A 22,607-nucleotide genomic window follows, 5' to 3' on the forward strand; every position below is an offset into this window, starting at 1 on the left:
ATGGGCAGCATGACTCGTGGGCTGTGTGATTCGTGGGTGTCGAACTCGTGACGTGCACCCCCACACACAATATGCAAGATTGAAGAATCTTCAGGATCGGAGGAGGCAGATACGAAGAAGAAAAGAAGGGGGAAAAAAAGAGAAGAAGGAGGGGGGGGGGGAGGAATAGAAGAGGAGACATACTCTCTTTGACTTTTCGAAATGAGTAAAATTTCATAAACTGAACTCAAGTTTCAGAACTTTTTCACTGGGAGTAACCAACCCAAATGACACTACTACAAAGTTGATGCAGTCACATCTATGCGTCGTTGATAAAAATGTCTGAACATTTCTTTAATAATAGTATATTCAAAAAAATTACATAGCAGTAATAACGGTAAATATTACACAAATATTTCACGTGAATGTATATATTACACATATTTTCAGAGTACGTAATTTTACTGACGGTATGGAAGACCCTATTTACTGTTTTACACGTAACATATGGCAGAGATTGTATCCTACAATGTTGCATCACAAATTTATGGCACACACAGGTTAGATGGTTTTATTACTCTAACATCATTATTCATCTACTATAAAGCAGAATATTAGGCTGAATCCAGACAATCTCGCACTGTGTACCGATTTATTATATTGCAAATTCGTGACAGTCGAGTATAACCTATGTACACTGTACCCATATCGAGGAAACGTTGAGTTATGAATACATCACCCATCTTGACAGATTTCGCCTCATTGGTCTGTTGGTAATTATGAGATTTAGCTATCAGGTAATTACTGCATGGATTTTTTTTTTTTTTTTTTTTTTTTGGTCTTCGTTCCTACTTGCTGTAAGGATTGACAAAGCGCACATTGGAACATAACAAAGTTTAAACTTAACGTGTATGGATAATGACCTTTTTCTTCATTCATACTCATAATGAAAGAAGAGCGTACAGATATATATTGATTGCCATGGCAACATTGAGAAACCTTTCTTTGACAGCCATCCATCGGGATCCGTTATCTGAACACTCTGTTCCCCATAAACACCCTACGGCATAACAGCGAAACATGAAGCATGGATATCTCAATAATCAAACCCTCGAAACCAATTATTCGCTGCGGTAATCTCAAGATATGTTTGTCGCTGTTAACTTCAAGGTACCCTTCACTAATCTGCACCGTCTGAAGCATGTTTTCATTCTTGCGTGAAAAGCTATATCGTTCGAGTTACCATGCCGTCTCCATTCGGGAAATAGAATACAGCGAACTTGACGTTTAGCTTTAACCCGAGCGTAAACCATCTTCACGTCATAGTGCACGCAAAGGTCACAGTTTTCAGTTGACCTTCGACCCTGCTTGTAATTTCAGAAGTGACGCGTTTTATGACTTGAGATAAAACAGATAAGAGTAAGCACCACAAGAACGACATAGCACTGACAAGACGATTTCAGAATTTACAAAAATTCTAGTGCAGGCGCACATTTTTTGCGTGCGAAGAGGACCAATCCAACCCCCCCCCCAAAAAAAAAAAAAAAAAAAAATGATGATATTACATGTATGTAAATATGTATATAAAGCTATACTTATTCTCTTGGGGAATTTTTGTCGAATTTTTCTTTTCACTATACATCTGCTGCCAATATACCTGTCATGTTATCATGTTTAGCTTGGGACAAAGTTTTTAGATTAAGAAAAAAATACAACAAAACAGGAAAAAAAACTTTTAAGCCCTGCAACTTCGGCATGAGTATAAAAAAAAAATCACACACACACACACACACACACACACACACACACACCAAGTATATAGAGCAATGCTAATAGCCTGCATGTCACAAATACTGTCCATTAGATTTGGTGAATACAGACCACAAAAGAAGGACAAAATAATTTCTGGCGTTCATCACCTGCAAGTTAAGTACTTGCGCTAATAAGCGAACATTGAATGTTGGCAATTTGTTAAAACAACGACTGGATGATAAAGTAAAACAACAGTAAAGTAGCGCGAAATTGATTTCAAATTATATCACAAACTGCAAGAAAAAACAACATATTACCACGTGAGACGAACACCTTTTTGTAGCACATTCTTATATTGTGTTATCAAATAAACATAATTATGATATATATTTTACATTATAAATGCACCTTATCAATGCTAGATACAATAAAATTTGACAGAATGTTAATCTTGTAACGCCATGTATGGTGGCCATCGCATTAATTTCACGTACGAATCACTTAAATCACGGCAGGGTCTTCAGGGCTCTCAAAAGGTCTATTTTGTAAACACGTTTCTGAAGTGCTTTTAATTCGTAAAACGTGTTCACGAGTACTCAGCCACAGACATAATATCATGAGTCCCCTCTTCAGTCGCTTACTGCAAATTATATCACATACTGGCAATCAAACACATGCAAGACTTAGAGCATAGGTACTTGTTATGTGCACATCATGGCGGAAGTGAATAAAAGGTCACGCTAGCCCAAACTCGCTGCGTCGTGTGGAGGTCAAAACATTCAGATTGCAAACGTTTATTTTGAGAACAGCTGACACTTAACCCATTCACTTCGGGAACCTGGTGGTTTGTGTATTAAGTCTATGGGGATTTCAGAATTCAGTATGGAACGGGTTAACTGATGGCATCACATAAGGCAAGACAGTTCTTACATTTATATTCTTAGTGTGAAGATTGCCAATTATAGAATTAAAAAAAAAAAAAAACAGAACAAGAAATGACTCTTAATTTCTGAATCTGGGATGCGAAAATCTGTTCACATCAGCAGAAGCCAGCATGGTATAAGATTTCACAGGACCGGACTTGAATGTCAAATGGCCCTTTTATGACAGTCTTCCGTATTTTTTTCTGGGATTGGAGTGCGGAGGGTTAGTGTGTGACTTCACGTAGCTCAGAAGTGCAGACTACTTACAAAGTATATACCATACCATTTGGAAGAGAAGCATCAATGCACAGATACGTTTATCTATAATGCTGCGTTGGTGATTGCACGTTTCAAAAATCTTGGTTTCAAAAGGCGCTCAATCTACATTGAGAGAAATTGAGAAGAGGCAAGAGGATATTACATATCTTTCACTTTTTCAATTGTTAATATTGACCTACAATTTTTTTCTTTTCACGTACGAGCTACTAAAGGGCCAACCATATTTCCCCATGCTCACTAAAATAGCACGTTTTGGAATCAAGCTCTAAATCTATCTTATGACAGGTGTTTACACAATGCGCTTTGAACTTATCTAAAATAATGCATTTTAGATGCCCTTCATGCAAAGCTTTATCAATGAAATTTGAGCTTAAGATTTATAGGCGAGTGAGAGAAGCGGGAATGTGAATCGTAATCACAAGGACTTGTTAATATCTAGCTCCCAAAATATGATGTCAAACTTATAGGATGAAGCATATACCCGTCCAAACATTATAGGATGATGTTCCTCCGAAGAATAACATAAGTTTCAAACTTGGTCGCACAAACAAATAAGAATACGAGTACTCTTGTCAAAATACATGCTGCTGTTGAGTAGTATAAAGCCTTTATTGTTGGACGCATCATGCGAATTGTTACTTAAATAGATATCATTTAATTTTTTATACTATATACAATATACAGAATATATATGTACAAGTATTTACACAAAGGCGACAATATCCTATCAAGTATCTCATTGACGACAGCCGAAACAACAACAAGAAAAGTATGCAAGTGTGAGAAAGCGAGAGAGAAGGAGAGGGAGAGAGAGAGAGGGAGAGGGGGGGGGGGAGAAAAAAGTTAGATCCTCTTTTCCAAGAAGTCAAAAGTCCCAGTATATATTGCGATCAAGGTTATGTCTCGTTTTCTTTGTTGACCGCCCTCCTCTGTAAACCGATGAACAGCCACATGGCGGCGAAGAGCGCAAGAATGGCGTAGATGTAGTACTTTGAAACGTGGTAAGTCGTCGTATGTTTTATTGCCATTTTCCCAGCCATTCCGTCAGGCGTCGACGCCGTCTCATGTTTTCGTCCAGCGGAAATCCCTCGGCTTACCGCCGCGTGAGGCCCGGCGGCGATGTCCTCCACACGCGCTGGACCACCGGACGATGACGGCGTCCCTCCGTGGTTGTTCCTGATGTTGCCGCTTCTTAACCTTAGTTCCGCTCCCTTGTTCGTCGACACCCCTCCCTCCAGCTCTCGTTCCTCGCCCTCGTCCTCGTTATCTTCCTCCTCCGCCTCCTCCTCCTCTTCCTCCTCCTCCTCCTCCTCTTGAATGGAGGCGGACCTTTCGAACTTTCTAGCCTTGGTTGCCATATTTCTCCACTTGAATTTTGCCCCCTGTGGTGGTGGTGGTAGTAACCGAAACGGTTCCATAGGAATAAATTTTGTTTAATGATAAAGACACGAATACTGCCGGATTGCTCAGCACGACAATTTCACTCAATTGTATACCTCTATCAAAAACCGTTTGCTCAACAGTTACTCAAGTATTATACGAGTATTCAAAAGGATTATCTCTTTAACCGGAAACTCGAAAATGAGTGTTACAACAAGACACAAAATTTGTTGGGCACATCAAAAAGTGATTGTCTTAGTAATGCAGTGCCTCTCAGTGACAAAACCACAATGGCGACTGGCCTTGTTTTCGAAAGTTTTAACATCGAAGTAAAGGAATTTAATTTGTAATAGGAAGTGCCATTGATTCATGCCGATGATTCAGTTTGTTTTCACCTGTCGCCGCCCACACTTACACGTATATAACGCATACTGAGTATATAACAAAAACAAAAAAAAAGTGATATGCAAAATAACACTGTCATGCGGGGAAAGAAAAGGCGGCGAGGTGTGGATAATCACTTTGAACGAAGCAGATGTGGAAATTGAGTTGACTGACAGCGAAGAGAGAATATTCAATGCTTTTATTCGACTTTGCCATCGACTTCGCGTGAGCTTTCCCTTGATCGCAGAATCATTAACCAGCCATCCTTCTACTCTGGTGATGTTCGTTTTCCGAAGGTTTGTTAATCCGAAGAGGAAAAAAGGTTCGTCATTCCGAACGTTCATTATTCTGAAACACAGACAAATTCCCTCCACCTAGATGTTTGTTAGTCCAAAAATGTAATAGGATTCGTTAATCCGAACATTATTTTGTGGCGTTATTCTTAAGATTCGTTAGTTCGAAAATGAAATTATTTTTGCTATTCTGTTGGTTTATTTCATTTTCGGATAAACGAACCTTCGGAATAACAAATCTTAGGGATAACGAACTGTAACCTGTATAATATACTCACATTTGGGGGTGAAGCGTGTCTGCGAGTCGTAAAGAGGAGACAAGCTGTGGCCTGGATGGATATATTGGAGAGAGCGAGAGAGACGAAGAAACAAACACAAACATAAGACAGAGACAAAACACCGAGAGTTAGAAAGTCCAACAGAAAGATATCAAACGAATGATGTGTATGGAATGAGGATAGTCAAAAAAGGGGGATCGAAATTGTGTCATTAGTTAATTCTGATTGAAAAGGACAAAAGGAAAACGGATGTAAAGAATACGCAGATAACCGTGAGGTGAATGTCAACTGCACGTGACCAATGGCAGAGAGAAAGTTATGTAAAATAGAGGTAAATTATAAGACAAAATTTGTTTGATAATGGACTTGGATATTGAGTTACGGCTTGTTACAGAAAACTGTAGATTCTCTAGTGTATACATTCGTTACGTTCGTTAATCCCCATTATTTTCAAACTTGCCGATTGCATCACACATTGACCAAAATGACAAAGCGCGTATACATCAGTCGTATAATCTTACAATCATCTAAGGGATTTTCCTCTCATTTTTTTTCTATTTTTTTTTTGCCCGTTAGTTTCATGGACATAATAACGAATGCAAATGTTTCCGTAACCCACGGTATAAGGCCTTTATTATGACTAATGTGGGCAAAGCAGTTACAGGGGTGACTTGATATCGTCGTGAGGCAATGAGTCCCGTCTTATATTTAGACTATAGTTATGATCGCACCTTGCACTTGCAATTTGCGCTCATTTTCACTACCATAGCAACAGCCAATATAAATAAATGAATACATTGTATATAGATAGAAATATAAATTATATATATATATATATATATATATCTTTTTTTTTGGGGGGGGGGGTACTTTCAAGATGCTAAAACCGAAGTTACAACTGATGTCGTGAGTTGCGGTTGTCATGGTTGTTGCGGGTCTTTTTATTCTATACGGAGCACAGGATGGGATGCGCCACAGTGTGAAAATTTATAACCAGTACAAACTTATACGTATAATACTTTAGAGTAATATTTTCGTTGCTGTCATTCCAAGATGAAATCAGCTCACCTTCGTTGCAAGCTCATCCAAATATTTCAACTGAGCTGGGGTGGGGGACAATTTCTTTGCTTGGAAGATGAATGAAATTGCCTGAGAATGGCAGAAGAAAGAAATGATAAAGATGTGGTCAAACAATGGAAAAACAACAAGAGATACACATACTTCGGCGAGTTTGTCTCTGAAATGTGAAGGCAGTAACGTTTTTGTAATTCAACATTCTCTTTTTATTCTGCGAACAGAAGGCCAGCGTGTAACGAAGGCAGAAACCTAGAAATGTACCCCATGACCATAATGAAAAGATTTGATTAATATTTCATCTAGCGAAAGTAAAAAAAAAAAATCGTTTTCACAATTGTGGATGCATTGTTAACTGGCATTCCACTTGACTGCACAGAAGTGAAATTATTGATGTCAATGTGTAAAACCTTCAAAACAAGTTTTTAAACTGAATGTACTTTTCTTCCATTGACTGTCAAATATTATACCTTTAACTAGCATAGCTTCTTTACGTTTCTTCTTTCATATCTCTCATGGCTTATCTTTTCAATTCATCATATTTCTTTATTCAATTATCTGTCCATAATTCATATCTCGATGAAATAAGCTTATCTACACATCGTCAGTTGCTCAATGACAGATTTTCATTCAAACGCTTCTCCGACAGTCATACGACAGTCATGTCCTGCAAACACTACTGACAAGGGGGACCAAATCAGTATTTCACGTGCACAATATGTCAACATCTTTATTACCTGCATGTTGTAACCAAGGGCAACGGCAGACTCTGCCCCTCGCACGGTGTACTGGACTGCCTTCTGGACATTGTTAGCCTTGCGCCAATGCGTCACGAGTTGTGGATACACAGATTGCAGAGATTGTTCTCCGCTGTTGGAAGATATACTATATAGACAGCGAGCAAAAAGAAAAAAAAAAGATGTAGAAAATAATACATGATGTGATCAGTGTAAGAGTGTACGAGCCGGTACGTGTAAACGTTACAAGAAATGAAAGACTTTGTCATCAAAATCTAAAATTGGTGCTGGTGTGTCGTCAGTCGGGGGTTGATGAAGGTAGCATGATTATGTTGGAAAAATGCTTAGCCGAGGATATAGATATGCTTTAGGATTAGAATTAGAGTTTACTCAATTTATTACCCTAGGACACCGAGATCAACGTTACCCTAGCTCTTACCCTAACCCTAATCCTAAAGCATATTCATATTCTTGGCTGAGCATCGCTCCAACATATGCTACCGTTGATGAAGGCAATGGATTTCAAGTTCATATATAGGTACGTTTACACATGACATTACAATATTAGAAAGATTACAACAGACACAGCACACACACATACACTCAACAACAACAACAACAACAACAACAACAACAACAACAACAACAACAAAACTGTAGAGAAATTGTACGGCTTTGCAAGCAAAGAGCACTAGCTTGAGAACAGCAACATCAAGAAGACACAAGCGAAGAGTGCTTACTTATTGCTGTTGTCGTCCTTCTGCTTTGATGGGGAACTCGGTCTCTTGCCTACATGAAGAAAAAGAAATCACATAGAGTGAAAATGGACACGATTTTACTTTGTTAATCAACTTACTACACTGTGTGATCATATCGTGGCAAAGCAGTCAACCCAGTCGGAATAACTTGGAGTGATACACGCTTAGTACGCAATGTCTGTAAACGATTCTGTTACATATCTAGGTCTCTTTACATACCTAGGTCTCTTTAATCTCTTTAGGAATATAGATGTACACTATAACAGATCTATGCTTATGTGACATTATCTTTGATTGAAGAGTACAACCTGCAATGTGCTGTTATTATAGTGGCTCCTCTAGACTGCCACTTTTCTGTTACCAATGAATGTGTCATTCATTGACACATTAATACAAGTACCTGGGAGTGACAATCACTCAAGACTTGAGCTGGAACAAGCATTGCCAGAACATCAGACACGGAGCAAGCAAGACACTTGGGCTTCTCCGCAGATCACTATCACTATGCACCAAGGAAGTAAAGGCCAGAGCCTATACTGCACTTGTCCGGCCCCAACTAGAATATGCATCAGAGGCCTGGAACCCACACACAGCAATAATGGTAAACTCTATCGAGCAGGTGCAGAAAACTGCTGCTCGGTTTGTACATGGAGACTACAGGTATTCAACATCTTCCTCAGCGCTGGTCTCAGCTTTTGGTTGGGGTAGTCTTCACACACGACGCCTCCTTCCACAGTGCACCCTCCTTCATAAGATACACTACTGTCAACTTCTACGTTTACCACATGTGATTTTCCCAGCTACCTACATAGGAAGGCATGACCATAAGCTCAAGTACGTAATCCCAACAGCGACCATAGATGTCTTCAAATTTTCCTTTTTTTCCCCCGAGCTGTTACAACCAGGAACCATCTGTCAGGACCTGTGGTCGCAATTACCAACCCATTAACATTCAGAGAGGCTGCTCTTCCAGTCATCCGAGTGATGCAGCCTCCTGTTGGGTCACACATGCTTTAAGCAAAGAGGCATGTTTTTACTTGCACTATGCACAGTCACTTTTATTGTACATTAGTGACATTTAAAATCATCCTGTTCACTATGTCACATCTCACTGACGCATGACACTTCTACCATCCCGGGATAGTTTCAAGGAACTGCTGAATGGGATTACTACTTCAAGGTTCAAGGTTCAAGGTCATAGCAACAGTATCTTTGCGATCGTATTAATGATACATTCCTTGCGCAATGATCAATGTATTATCAGTAAACCCTACTGGAAAGAACACAGTGTCCCACAGTGTATTCACAGTGTGTTCACAGTGTGTTCACAGTGTGTTCATTTAGTCGTCTATATGAAAACACTCAAATTCAAAAGTGTGAAGATGATTTCACACTGTGATGTGGTTTTCCCAGTGTCCACATAATAATGCTTCGTTTCACACAATGAATTGACGACTTACATTGTGTTCACACTGTCAAAACGCTCGAATTTAACAGTGTGAAGAGATTTCACACTGTGTTCACAATGTGTTCACACTGCGGTTCTCACACTGTGTGACACTGTGTTCTTTCCACTTCTATGTTCTTTCCAGCAGGGAAGGGCATTATAGTTACTGACAGTCACACAATCTCGAAAGGCCTGTCACTTAAAATTTAGTCTTTAGGCAGCTTTAATATCGAATGCCAAGAGGCAGAACGGCGTAAATACCAACGTCTTAGCACTGTGCTAAGGCGCCCCCTTTTCCCAATTAACAAATTTAGGTAAACATGGTCTCAAAGTATGAAGCCCCACCCAACCAAAAAACAAACAAACCACAAACCAACAACAACAACAACAACAACAACAACAACAACAACAACAAACCACAAACCACAAACCAACAACAAACACACACACACACACATACACACCGACAGACAGACACACGCACGCATGTACAAATAAAAAAAAAAAAACTAACGAGCGAGAGAACGGACGAACGCACGAACGAACGAACTAACGAACGAACGAGCAAACGAACGAACGAACGACCGACCGACCGAACGAACGAACGAACAAACCAACGAATGAACGAACCAAGTAGCTTCTTGACACTGCTACTCCCCGTCTCCCCGTTGCGTCTGGCAAGATGATAGTTCTCCAGGAATGTGGCGTACTTCTCGTGCAGCTTCCGTCTCTGTTTCTCCAGCAGGAGGGCATAGGCCGTCTCCTGCAAGGTGATGGACTGAAACCGCAGCCACCCGCACCCGGCCGTGCTCCCTCCGGACGTCGAGTCGCTCCCGCCCAAGCCACCGTAGGCGAGGACGCCGGCGGACTGGAGCGCCCCGATAGTCGGGTGGATCTTTTCAAGCGACGCGTTCGGCATGAGGTAGGCGATGACCTCGGGCGTGAAGGAGGAGCCGACCACGGACACGATCTTGACCGTGGTGCGCTGAAGCTCAGGAAGACGGTCGATGAATGCGATCATGCAGCCTGTGTGATTACGATTTAAAGATCAGCAAATCAAAGACTTTTTTAGTAAAGTCATCGTCATCAATTTCGTCAGCTTGCTTCTAGCCCAAAGTTTTGATCTTCGCATTTCTCGTGATGAATGGCTTCTAGAATACTTTAACTATTATAAGAATTTAATAAGATAGACATTTATCACAGCTGCACTTGCTTTCTCATAAGGATACATGGCTGTTGATATCATTGTATAGTCTGTGACTAAGTGAGAAAGAGAGAACCTTACGAAGGAGAAAGATAGGGAGCGAGAGACCAGGGAGGAGACGAAAGATGAGACTCTGTGAGTCGTCATCGTCATCATTTTCATCAGCTTGCTCCTGGTCCAAAATTATTTTCATCTTGGTATCTCTCAAAATTAACTATGAAAATATCATTGAATGTAATAACATCATAACGTCACTTAATTGCTATTTTAGTAAGGACAGATGGCATTTGATATTCTGTGAGAAAGAGCAAACAGAGGAGAGGGAGAGAGCGAAAGAGGAGGGATGAAGAGAGAAAGGAAAGGAGGAGCAAACTCCTCACCTCGTAATGATGGTGGTATGTCGAGCTCCATGAGCCTCACACCTTTAGCCACTCGACACTGGGGGCAATCGCCGGTTGTGTCCAGTTCTAGCTGCCCGTGGTGCAGCATGTTGAAGACACACTGCTTCACCCACGACGGGTTGATGCGAGCCGGCTGATGTGACGTCAGCATCCTATTCATCAGGAAACGAAAAGTTTCAGAGGCTTTTATTGTAAACTTAACCGTTTTCGTCAGCGCCCCTCATACGAAACAACACATTCAGCAACTAACAATCAACCCAGAAACAAAAGTAATAACAAAACAGAATCAAACAAATCCAACGCCTCTCCTTATAATGATGATTCTCGTAATGAAAAGAAAATAATTCGTAAGGGTTCGTTCTAACCGTATTAGTTACAAAGAGAGCGCACCGTATAACGATGTTTCCAACGATAAAAATTAGAGCTTCATCACTCACGTGGTGAGTTCCCTTGGGACGTTCTCCATCTCGAGAAGCTGGCAGAGTAAGGGCTCCATGCAGCTCGGCTCCAGACCCTGTAGCTTGATGTTGATGGTGTTCTTCGACTGCAGGATCCGCGTGGCGGTCGGGGGAATCTCAGCGTCCCGCCGAAAATTACCCATCCCTGGGTCAGACGAAAGAGGGCGTTACCGAGAAAAGAACTTATTGGGGAAAGCTAGTAAACTGAGCTGAGAAATTCAGACTTGGTCGATTCTTAGGATTGCACATGCATAGACGACGTTGGTTCATGAATTTAAAATCATTCAGCATTTCGAATACAGAGTGATTTAGAAGTTCCTTAGTGTTGGAAAGTCAAGATAGAGTAGAGCCATTGATGGAGAAGTCTTCGGTAAACACAAAAATGGTTGAGATTTATACCATGGCTAGGACCTTCCTATCATTCTGCATTATCTGTAAGAAATGGGCCATAACGCTGCTAAGATTTGACATCAAACTGCATTATTGTTCAGCAGTAGGAAATTGGAAGGCTATGCACTTAATCTCTTCATCGTTATTTGGTCATTTGAAGTCACATTATAGAGGATTTGGAGGACATCTGAAACATAAAAGTTACTTTGAATCAAAGTTGTTAGTGAGCTGGAAGTGATTGGAACATGCTACGAGATCACAAAATTAAATGAACAATTTTAAAGGTGATTTGATTTATTCATCATCTGTCACTGACGATGTCGCCAACCTCATCAATTCACTCTTTTGATCTCGGGCTGCATTCATTGACTCTTAGCTAAGATTTTCACTGACTTTGTTTGTAAGGTGTACAATATTGCTTCAGATAAAAGGTTTGATGCGGAGGAACGAGACGAGATGAAATATTATTGGTTGACGTTATCCCTGTCAAAGTTAATGTTAAAAGGAAAGTTAGTGTTCTCGGAATTTCTGTGATCGTACCCAAAGTCACGATACAATGTTTCGACGGCAGTGCCTCCAGGTACGTCCACGAGTCCTGGTCGATGTAGTGTGCGTCGTCTATGGCGATCAGGGTGCCCGTGCTCTCGCGGTTCATGGTTTCCGATACGATGTAGGCAAGCACGGCCTGTCGGGCACGAGTACGTTCCCGCTGGGAAAGTTCGGCAATCTCGTCAGTCACAGGAATCTGCGTAGAAAATTGGTTTGGTTTGGATAGGTTATCATTATAATTTCTGAGAATACTTGGGTTTACATGGGGAAGGAAGGAAAAAATGTGAAGGGAAAGAAAGTGAATGGGAGAAGAGAAGAGAGAAGAGAAAAAGAAGAAAGATGATAAAAGGAGGAATGGGAAGAAGATAATGATGAGGGAGAAAAGAAGATAAGGATGAGGATGAAACGAAGGACCAAGAGAAAGAAGAGAAAAAGAGGAATAAAGAGAGGACGAGGAGGAAGGAAAATTATCTTGAAGAAGGATGAGGAGGAGCAGCAACAACAAGGACTGGAGGAGGAAATGAAGGAAAAAAAGAGTGGTATTAGAAGAAGAAGAAGAAGAAGAAGAAGAAGAGAGGAGAGGGAGGAAAAAGATCATGATGATGGAGGAGTGATCAGGACTGATGATGATGATGAGTCATAGCATTTGTATAGCGCCATATATCTGTTGTAGAAACATTCAAAGGCGCAGACTCCTCCAAGAGAGTTAGTAATAAGAATAAAGAATGCCTGGTGAAAAAGGTGAGTCCTCAGTGAGGCTTTAAAGTGATCCAGTTTGTCAATGTCACTGAGAAAAGATGGGAGGGAGTTCCATAGGCGAGGAAAGATAGACAAATGAGAGAAGGAACAGGAACACACACACACACACACACACACACACACACACACACACAAGTAGAGGACGAAGAGATGGTGAAAAGGAGAAGAAATAAAAATCGATACTCTACCTGGATTCCGAGAAGATCATTGAGGAGGCAAAGATGCCAGAAGAGTTCGGTGTCCTCGAATCGCTCCTGGAGTCTCTGCTCCCTCTCCTGGGGACTTCGGACCTCCTGGAGGTCCAGTAACTGGAGCACCACGGAGCAGATGGTGTGGTAAGGGGTGCTGGACTGGCCCAGACTGGGTAGACAGGTGATCACACTGAAAGAGTGTGACAGACACAACGTTATGTCATCTGAACCACATCTTATGTTTTCATAGGTACCAATAGTCGGGTCGCTTAACGTCAAATTTTTAGATTACCGTTACACGGCGGACAAAAGCACCAAATTTGGAGAGATGATCCCTTCAGAACCTACTCATTGATATTAGAGTGGGAGCCCTCTGCGTTTATTTTTTTTTTCTATTTCATGGTACAAATGCTGAATTTCATTTTGCAGAAAATTTCGCGTGCGTGAAACAATTTCGCAAATTTCGCGAGGAGTCAAGATTCGCGAATGCAAATTGCGCACGATTCTAAACAACGCCTTGAATGCCATTGACAATTCGCGGAAGTATCTTGCAGCGAAAAAGAGCGTCGGCTCTAATTCGCGAAAGTTTCATGTCGCGAAAATAGCACCGTGCTTATGTATCTCAGGTAGTATAGTCACAAAAAAAGAGGTTCAGATTTATCCGCCGTGTAACCGTGATTTCACTAAGCGACCTGACTACAAGGGGAGAAAGGGTGATCACAAAATATGACATTTCACACTCAAAGATTGGGGCTTTGTTATATGCCAAGATCAATTTTCAACTCACGTCATATTCAAGCCCTTTGCGGCGTCGATGATGGCTCGCATGAACCGCGTCTTCCCGACGCCGGGATCACCACCGACGACGATAAACCTGGTTAGGGCGTGGACACTCGGCGTCGGTGTGGACGTCGAGAACATGTGCCAGAGAGCCTTCCAGCATCGTTCGAACTCCTCCACGTATGCTTACAGAGAGAAAAGGTTAAAAGGTCAAGAGACATACAGAAAGACATAAACAGTAGCAGACACCCTATTACGAACGAATTCTTAACTCGGAAATACAACAGATAATTCAGTTACATATCCCATGTCTTCATGAATCTTGATATTAATAACTGATATTCTAACGTTCAGTGCTAAAGCTGAGAGTGAGAGTGCAGTGAAGAAAACACACAAATTTTCACTGTATAATAACAGTGATTTAGTCATACACTGGATACTTAAGGACGGAGCAAAATACGATTGTATAAAAACGAGTCTTTTTTTAATATTGTGATGAAATCTGCATATATTCCGGAGACGAAAAAAGATTTTTAAAAAAAAGATAAAAGATGTCATAGACTTACCAAGAAGCGGATATCCATATTCAGGAATAGAGTTATCGATATTTCTAGAAGGAAGATGAAAAAAAGAAACAAGGGTCAGAGTTGTTGCCTGCACAACGACAAAAACAAAAGGAGCTCAAATCGAAGATAATCATAACATCCAGGTTAGAATCATAACATTCTAGGATTTCTGTGGCCTACCATGTTTCCTTTTTTTTTTTTAGTTTAGAACCGATGATCTGAATAAAGCATACTCAAATATGAGTCCCGATTTTACTTAATTCACTTTATATTAAGTGTTTGGCAAGCGAAATTCACTTCATATTAAGTGTTTGGAAAGCGAAATCGTGTCTCGATACCATTGATGTGATTAAGCTGCTAAAAGCATTGCTATGTTGTGTATTCTTCTATCAGAAGCCATTTCGTAACAAGCCAGTTCGTAATTAGCCCATGTGCACATTAATTTAACTGATGTTTCTTTTTCTCAGTTGGATAAGGCAATTCACTCGTTTTTAAAGCAACATTAACGCATATAAAGAATGAAATTGCGTAAAGCGAATTCTGGGAATGTCACTGGCAAAACTTTATAAATTCCATCTTCCTCTTAATTTTCCCTTGCACTGACGTTATTCAAAATAAAGTCACAGCGTTACAGTCTAAAATTTTCTCCTGATAGTTACAATTAATGGCCGTCATGAAGTGAACAGACTGGTAACTGAACTCTCCTTCACCACAGAGAAAATACTTAAACTTATTTAGCGGTTGCGAAAATTAAAGCAAGATCGCAGTTCGGCAGTTCAAGGAATTGAAATAATGAGACGCCAAAATTAAAACAATACTAACAAACAAACGAAGCTGTACGGCCTCTTGTGCAGAATGCTACCTGTAATTAATTAGACGAATTCCCGGCAGGGTTTATTAGGTATTGTTAATGTCTAATTGGGGGAAATGAGACTTTGACACTAGTTTAGATTGATGATACCGCGCCTGTCCTTGCTCCTAACCGTGTCGTCTCATTTATGTTCAAAGCAAAACTCTTGGGGCTTTGATAGAATGCTGCGTGGATTACTCCGCCAAGTTGATTAGGCGGGGATGACCTAATGTCACTGCTTCAGCACTGAACTTTCTGGAGATGAATAGAAGACAAAGTTTGCTTACTACTCTGAATGTCTCCCTTGAAACCACTTGCAAAGAAAGAGAGTAAATTGCATTTAGAAGCCGTAATTCTCCAATCCATATCTCCGTTCCCGTTCTTTTTAATTTTTTTCCCCTCATTTGCTGTTCATTGATTTCGCACAGATAAACGCATGTTTACAGCGAAGTAAAACCTGTACATGCTTTACTTGCTCATCTAATCTGTAGAGTATTGGTATGGATATGTGACATTGCGTTATGTTGCTGTAGATATCATCGCATTTACATGATCAAATGCATACATCTTTACAGATTGTGTGTGCGCACGCGCGTTGCTGCAGCTAATTGAAATACATGCAGTTTAATGAGAGGATCAGGGAGAGCGTATGAATTGCTGTGGTAGTCACGAGAAAGTGTTTCTTGCGGCAGGCTCAAGCACACAACACAACACTGATGTTAACTTACCCACAGATTCCCTCTGCATTGTGATACTCCGGTGAAGAAAACAACAACTTCGTCAAGGTGAAGTAAATTGAATTTCTTCGATAAGGCACAGTGGTGAAACGCCAAATGTTTATCACATGATAATTATTGTGGCTACAAGATTCAGGGTTTTTGTTTTTTTTCAGTGCTCAAACTCAGAAGAAGTATCCAAAAGTCCAATAGGAAATTTATTATGTAAATGTATCAGGGGTCAATCATGGGTTGTTTCGGAGATTATAGGCGAAGCAGTAGGCTAATAAGTTTCTACTATACGGTATACGGTACTATACGGATGGCTTGAATTTTGGTGTTTTCAAGTTTTCAAGTCAAAAAATGTGTACTATTTGCCCCATGAACGTGCATACTCCGAAATATATTAACGGGGGTAACTTTCCTGTTGTTACCCCCCCCCCCCCCCCCACCCTCTCCAGATTCTTTCCACCTCCCTGCTGGGACCATGATGGACCCACGTAGATCCAAGGTACGAGAAAGGAAACCGCGACATTCGCTAACCTGACAGCTGACGATGGTGGCGGGCTTCAACATAACAATGTCAGTGCTTTTTCTTTGCTAGTGATGTATGTTTTGTTTTTGTTTTTGTTTTTGTTTTACTTTTTCTCTTCCTCCTTTGACAACCGCTGGTTTTATCATCAACAAGACGATAATGTGATTGGAATCAACTCGCAATCATCACGATGTTTTTTGTTTGTTTGTTTGTTTGTGGTTTTTTTTCGTTATCTATCAAATTTACAAAGGTACAAAGCTATGCCATCTCATAATACTAGTACTCGATTTCACAAAGTGTTTTAGTCCATGTTGCTACGGACAGGAAGGTCATGAAATCCCAAGTTTTGTACGATGATCATTATGTTGAAAAAAGATGAAAGTGGATACGATTCTCGAACAAACATGCTACTTGCAGCTATTTCGTCGCTTGAAAGCTTATCGTTTTATCATACCGTTAAAAAGAAAATCACTTAACACACTCCCTCCCCTCTTGTTTTTCTTCTTAAAGCCATAAAGCGCCCAAAGCATCTTTTAGGTGGATAGTTGCGCTTTAGAAGTGTTCGCTATCATCTATCGTTACGTGTGCGTGTGACCTACCCTGCCCCTGTGTACTCCCACAGTGTGCCGGGGTTGTCGATCCCTTTCAGCTCGACGTCGGGCACCCTGATGAATCCGCGCGAATCGTTACGCGATCTCTTCTTTGTCTCCTCATCACACGACACTTTACCCGTATAGTGAGTCATTAGTCGGGCCGCCATGTTCACTTTGGGGCCGATCACTGCAGTTGTGAAAACAACGCAATTGTAGTGTTCAAGAAATAAAATTGACACGAATAAACAAGATTAAAGACAACTTCTTCCACTATTTTCACATTGATTATGTTTATCATCACCGTATACCATTACTACTACAGCTGTACAACAACAACTACTACATAATACTACCACTACTACTACTACTACTACTACTACTACTACTACTACTACTACTACTACTACTACTACTACTACTATACTACTACTACTACTACTATACTACTACTACTACAATATATACCACTTGTTATACTTCCGTAGCTATTGAACAAGACAATATACTCAATAACTACTTCAAATTTCCACTGCACACTACATTAAACAGTTAAGGACCTTCATTGGAAAATTGTGTGAACACTTAACTGAGGACTTCAAGTTCTTCTCGGAAAAATCTTTCTTGCCATTCGAACCACGGACCTACTCACCAGTGTACTCGTGTCTCTCCGCATGACCGACGACCCCGCAGAACACTTTCCCCGTCGTTACACCGATTGAGATTTGCCTAAATTTAAGAAAAGTATCACAAATAGGTAGCATTTTCTTTCGAGTTGACGGAGATCAGCTAGTTAATATCAAAACAATTATGACATAGATCAATAAACAATTACTAATAGCTACAATATGATATGGTATCAAAATTTAACGACATAACCCCTGATGATTAAGTATAAGCGTAAATATTAGGGACTCGTAGAAGGGTTTTCATTTCTTCCTATCTCCCCCTCCCCCTCTCTCTCTCTCTCCATCTCTCTCTATCTCTCCCTGTCTATCTATCTCTGAGTATCTGTAGTATGTATATTATGCGTATGTACGCATGCATTGTGTACGTACATAACTTTTTATCTTTATATCCATCCATCCATCTATCTATCCATCTATCTCTTTATATTCCTCCATTAATTTATTTATCTATCGATCCACCAAGCTATCAATCTATATCCATATACCTACCTCTTTCCCTATCCATCTGTCAATCCATAAATCTATCTCTATATCTATCTAGATGTCGATCGGTCTGTCCACCTAATTATCTATCTATCTATCTATCTATCTATCTATCTATCTATCTGCTATCTATCTACCTATCTATCTATCTATCTATCTATCTATCTATCTATCTATCTGTCTATCTGTCCATCTATCTACTTATTAGTGTCTTGCCTCAGTCATGTATCTCAGATAATAAGATCCATCTCCATTCCACTTTTTTTCTTTCCAATCTATTTCTGGAAAGCTTCCATCATTACTCTTCCAAAAAGCAAGACTCGGCGAGGCCTTTGAAAGGAATAATATACGCTCAGCAATTCAATTTCATTAAACGACCATGGAGGTACGTCAGCTCCATGGTGCGAGTGTATTCACCACTTTCTACTGCTTAGGTAGAGCTAGTAGCAATACGCGTATCCACGAATAAAAGAAGAAAGAAATCTTTATGTAGTAGGCCTATGTGGAAGGACGTGCAAGAGTCGAGGACAAGCTCTTGAACTATAAAACGAACCATGTGAATAACTTCTTAATGGCTCGACATGATCGTGCACCTTCCTGCTATTCAAACACCAAGGGGATAATCGTGTCGATGGTTACCGGCTTGCACCTGTTATCTACCTCCCCGTAGACGCATGAGTTCAAAATAAAGTTGAATAGTTTCAGAACAGAAAGATGTGGTGGACTATATAAAACATGTCTACTGCGTCATATATTATTTAGTATTTTATGTAAATCAACTTATATTGGTTCGCGCCACCCACCAGCCTCTAACCTTCTTCTTTTCCCAGGGAACTCAAAGGTAACTTAACCCAATGACGACTAATCCCTTGTATACTCGAGCAGGTGTCTATGGTAAATGTGTGTTACAGCAAAATCAGCCTGTCCTCAACGGATTAATGAGCCTCGTTCATCTCGTAAACAAAACTACTGCATGTATGCGTGGCTATGCAGGACTAACAATAGGAAAATAATCTCATGCGCAACGGAGTGTATGAATTCATAAACTTCCAGTGGGATGAAATTTGAATGAGAATTCATCCTCATCAACTTGAGCTTGCTACATGGTGTAGTTGTGAAACTAGACTCCCCCATCTCAATTCTCTGTCTTTCTCTCATAACAAGCATTCCCAAAATTTGCCACGAATATTAATTAAAGGCTCTGTAAAAACACTAGCTATGATTCTAAAGGTGAGAGAACGTATAATTATGCTTCAGTTAGAATCTGTACAGGGACATGAATAACTTTGTGCTGGCATCTGTGTTTTTGTTTTTATTGTTGTTGTTTTTTTCACCCGTTTTCCTTTGAGGGGAGATGTACGTACTTGACTTCGATCATGGCGCTGACGACATCTTTGATCTGGCCTGCACACTGCACGGCATGACACGCCTCGTGTTCGTGTTTGAATCCCGGGAGGCCGAACAGCACGAGGAAACTCGTTCCCTTGGAAACGAAGACAGAGAGAGAGGGGAAAAAATAGACAGTCGTCTGGCATGACTGATTGTCTGACATGATATCTGATTCTTTCTCTTGATTTTCGCAGGAGCTCATGCTTAGTGCGCATCCATCTTATCATTGCACAGGAGTCGCGCGCCTGATCATACTATTAGAGGTAAGACTGCGAAAATAATGTCAACGACAACATAAAAGACGGCCGCGTTATCTCCAACTGTCATTATGCGAGCTTTAAGCTTGCTATCGTATAACATATCAAACCTGCATTATAAACGGTGATTTGCATATCAACAAACAACAAAAGCAAGTTCAGATCAAGCACAATCCATTGTATCATGCTCAGGAAATATACGGGTATATATAAAATACAAGTCCGCAAAATCAGATTGTGCCGGGTAGACTGATAAGCATAAGGGTATACACACGAATATCGAAAAATCCGCGTCCTTGAACGTCAATCAATATATTCATGAACAATGAAGTACTTAGAAAACACACACACACACCAACACATAATTAATATTGATGTGATAAACAGACGGCTTTCTGGAAGTCAATATTATTGATGTGGCCATTATACCATTTTCTTTAATTGATTAGTGGTAACTTATCAGAATATCCCTGATCTCAATTCCTCCGATGAAAGCAACAGGGAGAGTACTAGTCCAGTTTAAGTGGACTGGCGATCCAAGTGACATTATTTTGTAAAATGTTAATCAATGAAGCACTGGATTCCTGCTTCACTCTCGCTGGATATGATTTGTCTTCTATCAACTTTGCCTATCAATTCCCCCAAACTATCAATGAATAGTTAAGAAATACACATGTGCTGTGTCATATACACTTCAATATCAGGACATTAAAATCAGTTTTGCTAACAGGTGATATTCAAACCTGATATCACTCCTTAGCAGGCGCGCCGGAAGCAGTTTTGGATTGGGGGGGGGGGGGGCAAATATTGGAGGGGGCTCACGATAGACCATTAATATGTTACACAATATACACATACACACACACACACACACACACACACACACACACACACACACACATATATATATATATATATACATATATATAAAGTGGCGTACGATGGGTCGAAACATTGGGGGTGGGCACCTTGTGGAAAAATAATTTTGACGGTGTGTATGCTTGTGCGTGTGTGTGTGCGCAATAATGGGACTACAATACATTACGGAATGTGATACATTCAACAACGCAGTCATTGAGCAACATTGTAAGTTTTCCTTACATGGATTATGGAATGACGGTGTGAAACGACAAATTATGTACTGTCAGCAACATCAGGAGAATTGCATAACAATAAAATGCGAGCGAGCGGAGCGAGAGAGCTTGAAAATTTTGACATTTTACAGTCCCAAAACTGCCGTCTGTAGCTATATCTTTCGCTTTGGAAATTAAGGGAGGGCATCGGGCGCAACTGCTGGCAATTACTGGCGGCAACATTAGGAGAATGGCATAACCATTCAATGCGAGCGAGCGAAGCGAGCGAGCTTGAAAATTTTGACATTCTACAGTCCCAAAACTGGCGTTTGTAGCTGTATCTTTCGCTTCAGAAATTAATGGGGGCGCATCGGGCGCAACTGCTGGCAAGTACTGGCAGCAACATTAGGAGAATGGCATAACCATTCAATGCGAGCGAGCGAAGCGAGCGAGCTTGAAAATTTTGACATTCTACAGTCCCCAAACTGGCGTTTGTAGCTATATCTTTCGCTTTGGAAATTAATGGGGGGCGGCGCAACTGCTGGCAATTACTGGCAGCAACATTAGGAGAATGGCATAATGATTCAATGCGAGTAAGCGAAGCGAGCGAGCTTGAAAATTTTGACATTCTACAGTCCAAAAACTGCCGTTGTAGCTATGTTTTTCGCTTTGGAAATTAAGGGGGAGGCGCACCGGGCTCAACTGCTGGCAATTACTGGCTGCAACGTTAGGAAAATGGCATAACGAACAAATTTGACGATTAATTTTGACATTTTACAGTCCCCAAACTGCTGTTTGTAGCTATATTTTTTTTTTTCGCTTTGGAAATTAAGGGGGGGGGGGGCGAGCGAGCTTGAAAATTTTGACATTCTACAGTCCCAAAACTGGCGTTTGTTGCTATATCTTTCGCTTTGGAAATCAATGGGGGGCGCATCGGGCGCAACTGCTGGCAATTACTGGCAGCAACATCAGGAGAATGGCATAGCGATTGAATGCGAGCGAGCGGAGCGAGCGAGCTTGGAAATTTTGACATTTTACAGTCCAAAAACTGCCGTTTGTAGCAATGTTTTTTCGCGTTTATTCATTTATATACATATCTATCTTATTTTATCTATTTTTATTTATTTGTTTATTCATTCATTTTTTTTTTGGAGGGGGGCTTTTTTGGGGGGCAAAAATGCGTTTTGCCACCCCACTTTTTGGATTGGGGGGGGGGGGGGGGGGCGGCCGCCCCCCCCTGCCCCCCCCCCCCCCCCACTTCCGGCGCCTATGCTCCTTAGCCTCTAAGTAAAGACGTAAAAGAGACTACTATGTGGAAAAAAAACTAAAGAATGAAAAAGAAACCAACTTTTCAGAGGGAGAAGATGAGAAAGAAGGAGAAGAAGGAGAAGGAGAAGAAACAGGAGAAGAATAAAGAGGAGGAGAAGGAGGAGGAGGATATGA

At 40.7% G+C, this 22,607-nt stretch overlaps 1 protein-coding gene across 1 annotated transcript in view; it reads right to left on the minus strand.

The window, feature by feature from the left end:
- Positions 1–3,829: 3,829 nt before the first annotated feature.
- The window catches only part of LOC139734589 (adenylate cyclase type 10-like), a 44,640-nt gene continuing 25,862 nt past the window's right edge, over positions 3,830–22,607 (minus strand). Inside the window, exons 11-25 of the mRNA XM_071645409.1 lie at positions 19,810–19,928; positions 17,926–18,002; positions 17,283–17,463; positions 14,583–14,626; positions 14,024–14,201; positions 13,234–13,426; positions 12,278–12,482; positions 11,327–11,492; positions 10,869–11,041; positions 9,911–10,310; positions 7,820–7,855; positions 7,080–7,227; positions 6,337–6,417; positions 5,269–5,319; positions 3,830–4,315 (exon numbers count right to left, since the gene is read on the minus strand). Coding sequence (XP_071501510.1) covers positions 3,830–4,315; positions 5,269–5,319; positions 6,337–6,417; positions 7,080–7,227; positions 7,820–7,855; positions 9,911–10,310; positions 10,869–11,041; positions 11,327–11,492; positions 12,278–12,482; positions 13,234–13,426; positions 14,024–14,201; positions 14,583–14,626; positions 17,283–17,463; positions 17,926–18,002; positions 19,810–19,928 — 2,538 coding nt within the window. The remainder of the gene's footprint in view (positions 4,316–5,268; positions 5,320–6,336; positions 6,418–7,079; positions 7,228–7,819; positions 7,856–9,910; positions 10,311–10,868; positions 11,042–11,326; positions 11,493–12,277; positions 12,483–13,233; positions 13,427–14,023; positions 14,202–14,582; positions 14,627–17,282; positions 17,464–17,925; positions 18,003–19,809; positions 19,929–22,607) is intronic.

The sequence above is a fragment of the Diadema antillarum genome, unplaced genomic scaffold (genome assembly GCF_040938485.1).
Source record: "Diadema antillarum isolate AM-2024a unplaced genomic scaffold, OU_Dant_1.0 scf00000003, whole genome shotgun sequence".
NCBI lineage: Eukaryota > Metazoa > Echinodermata > Echinoidea > Diadematoida > Diadematidae > Diadema > Diadema antillarum.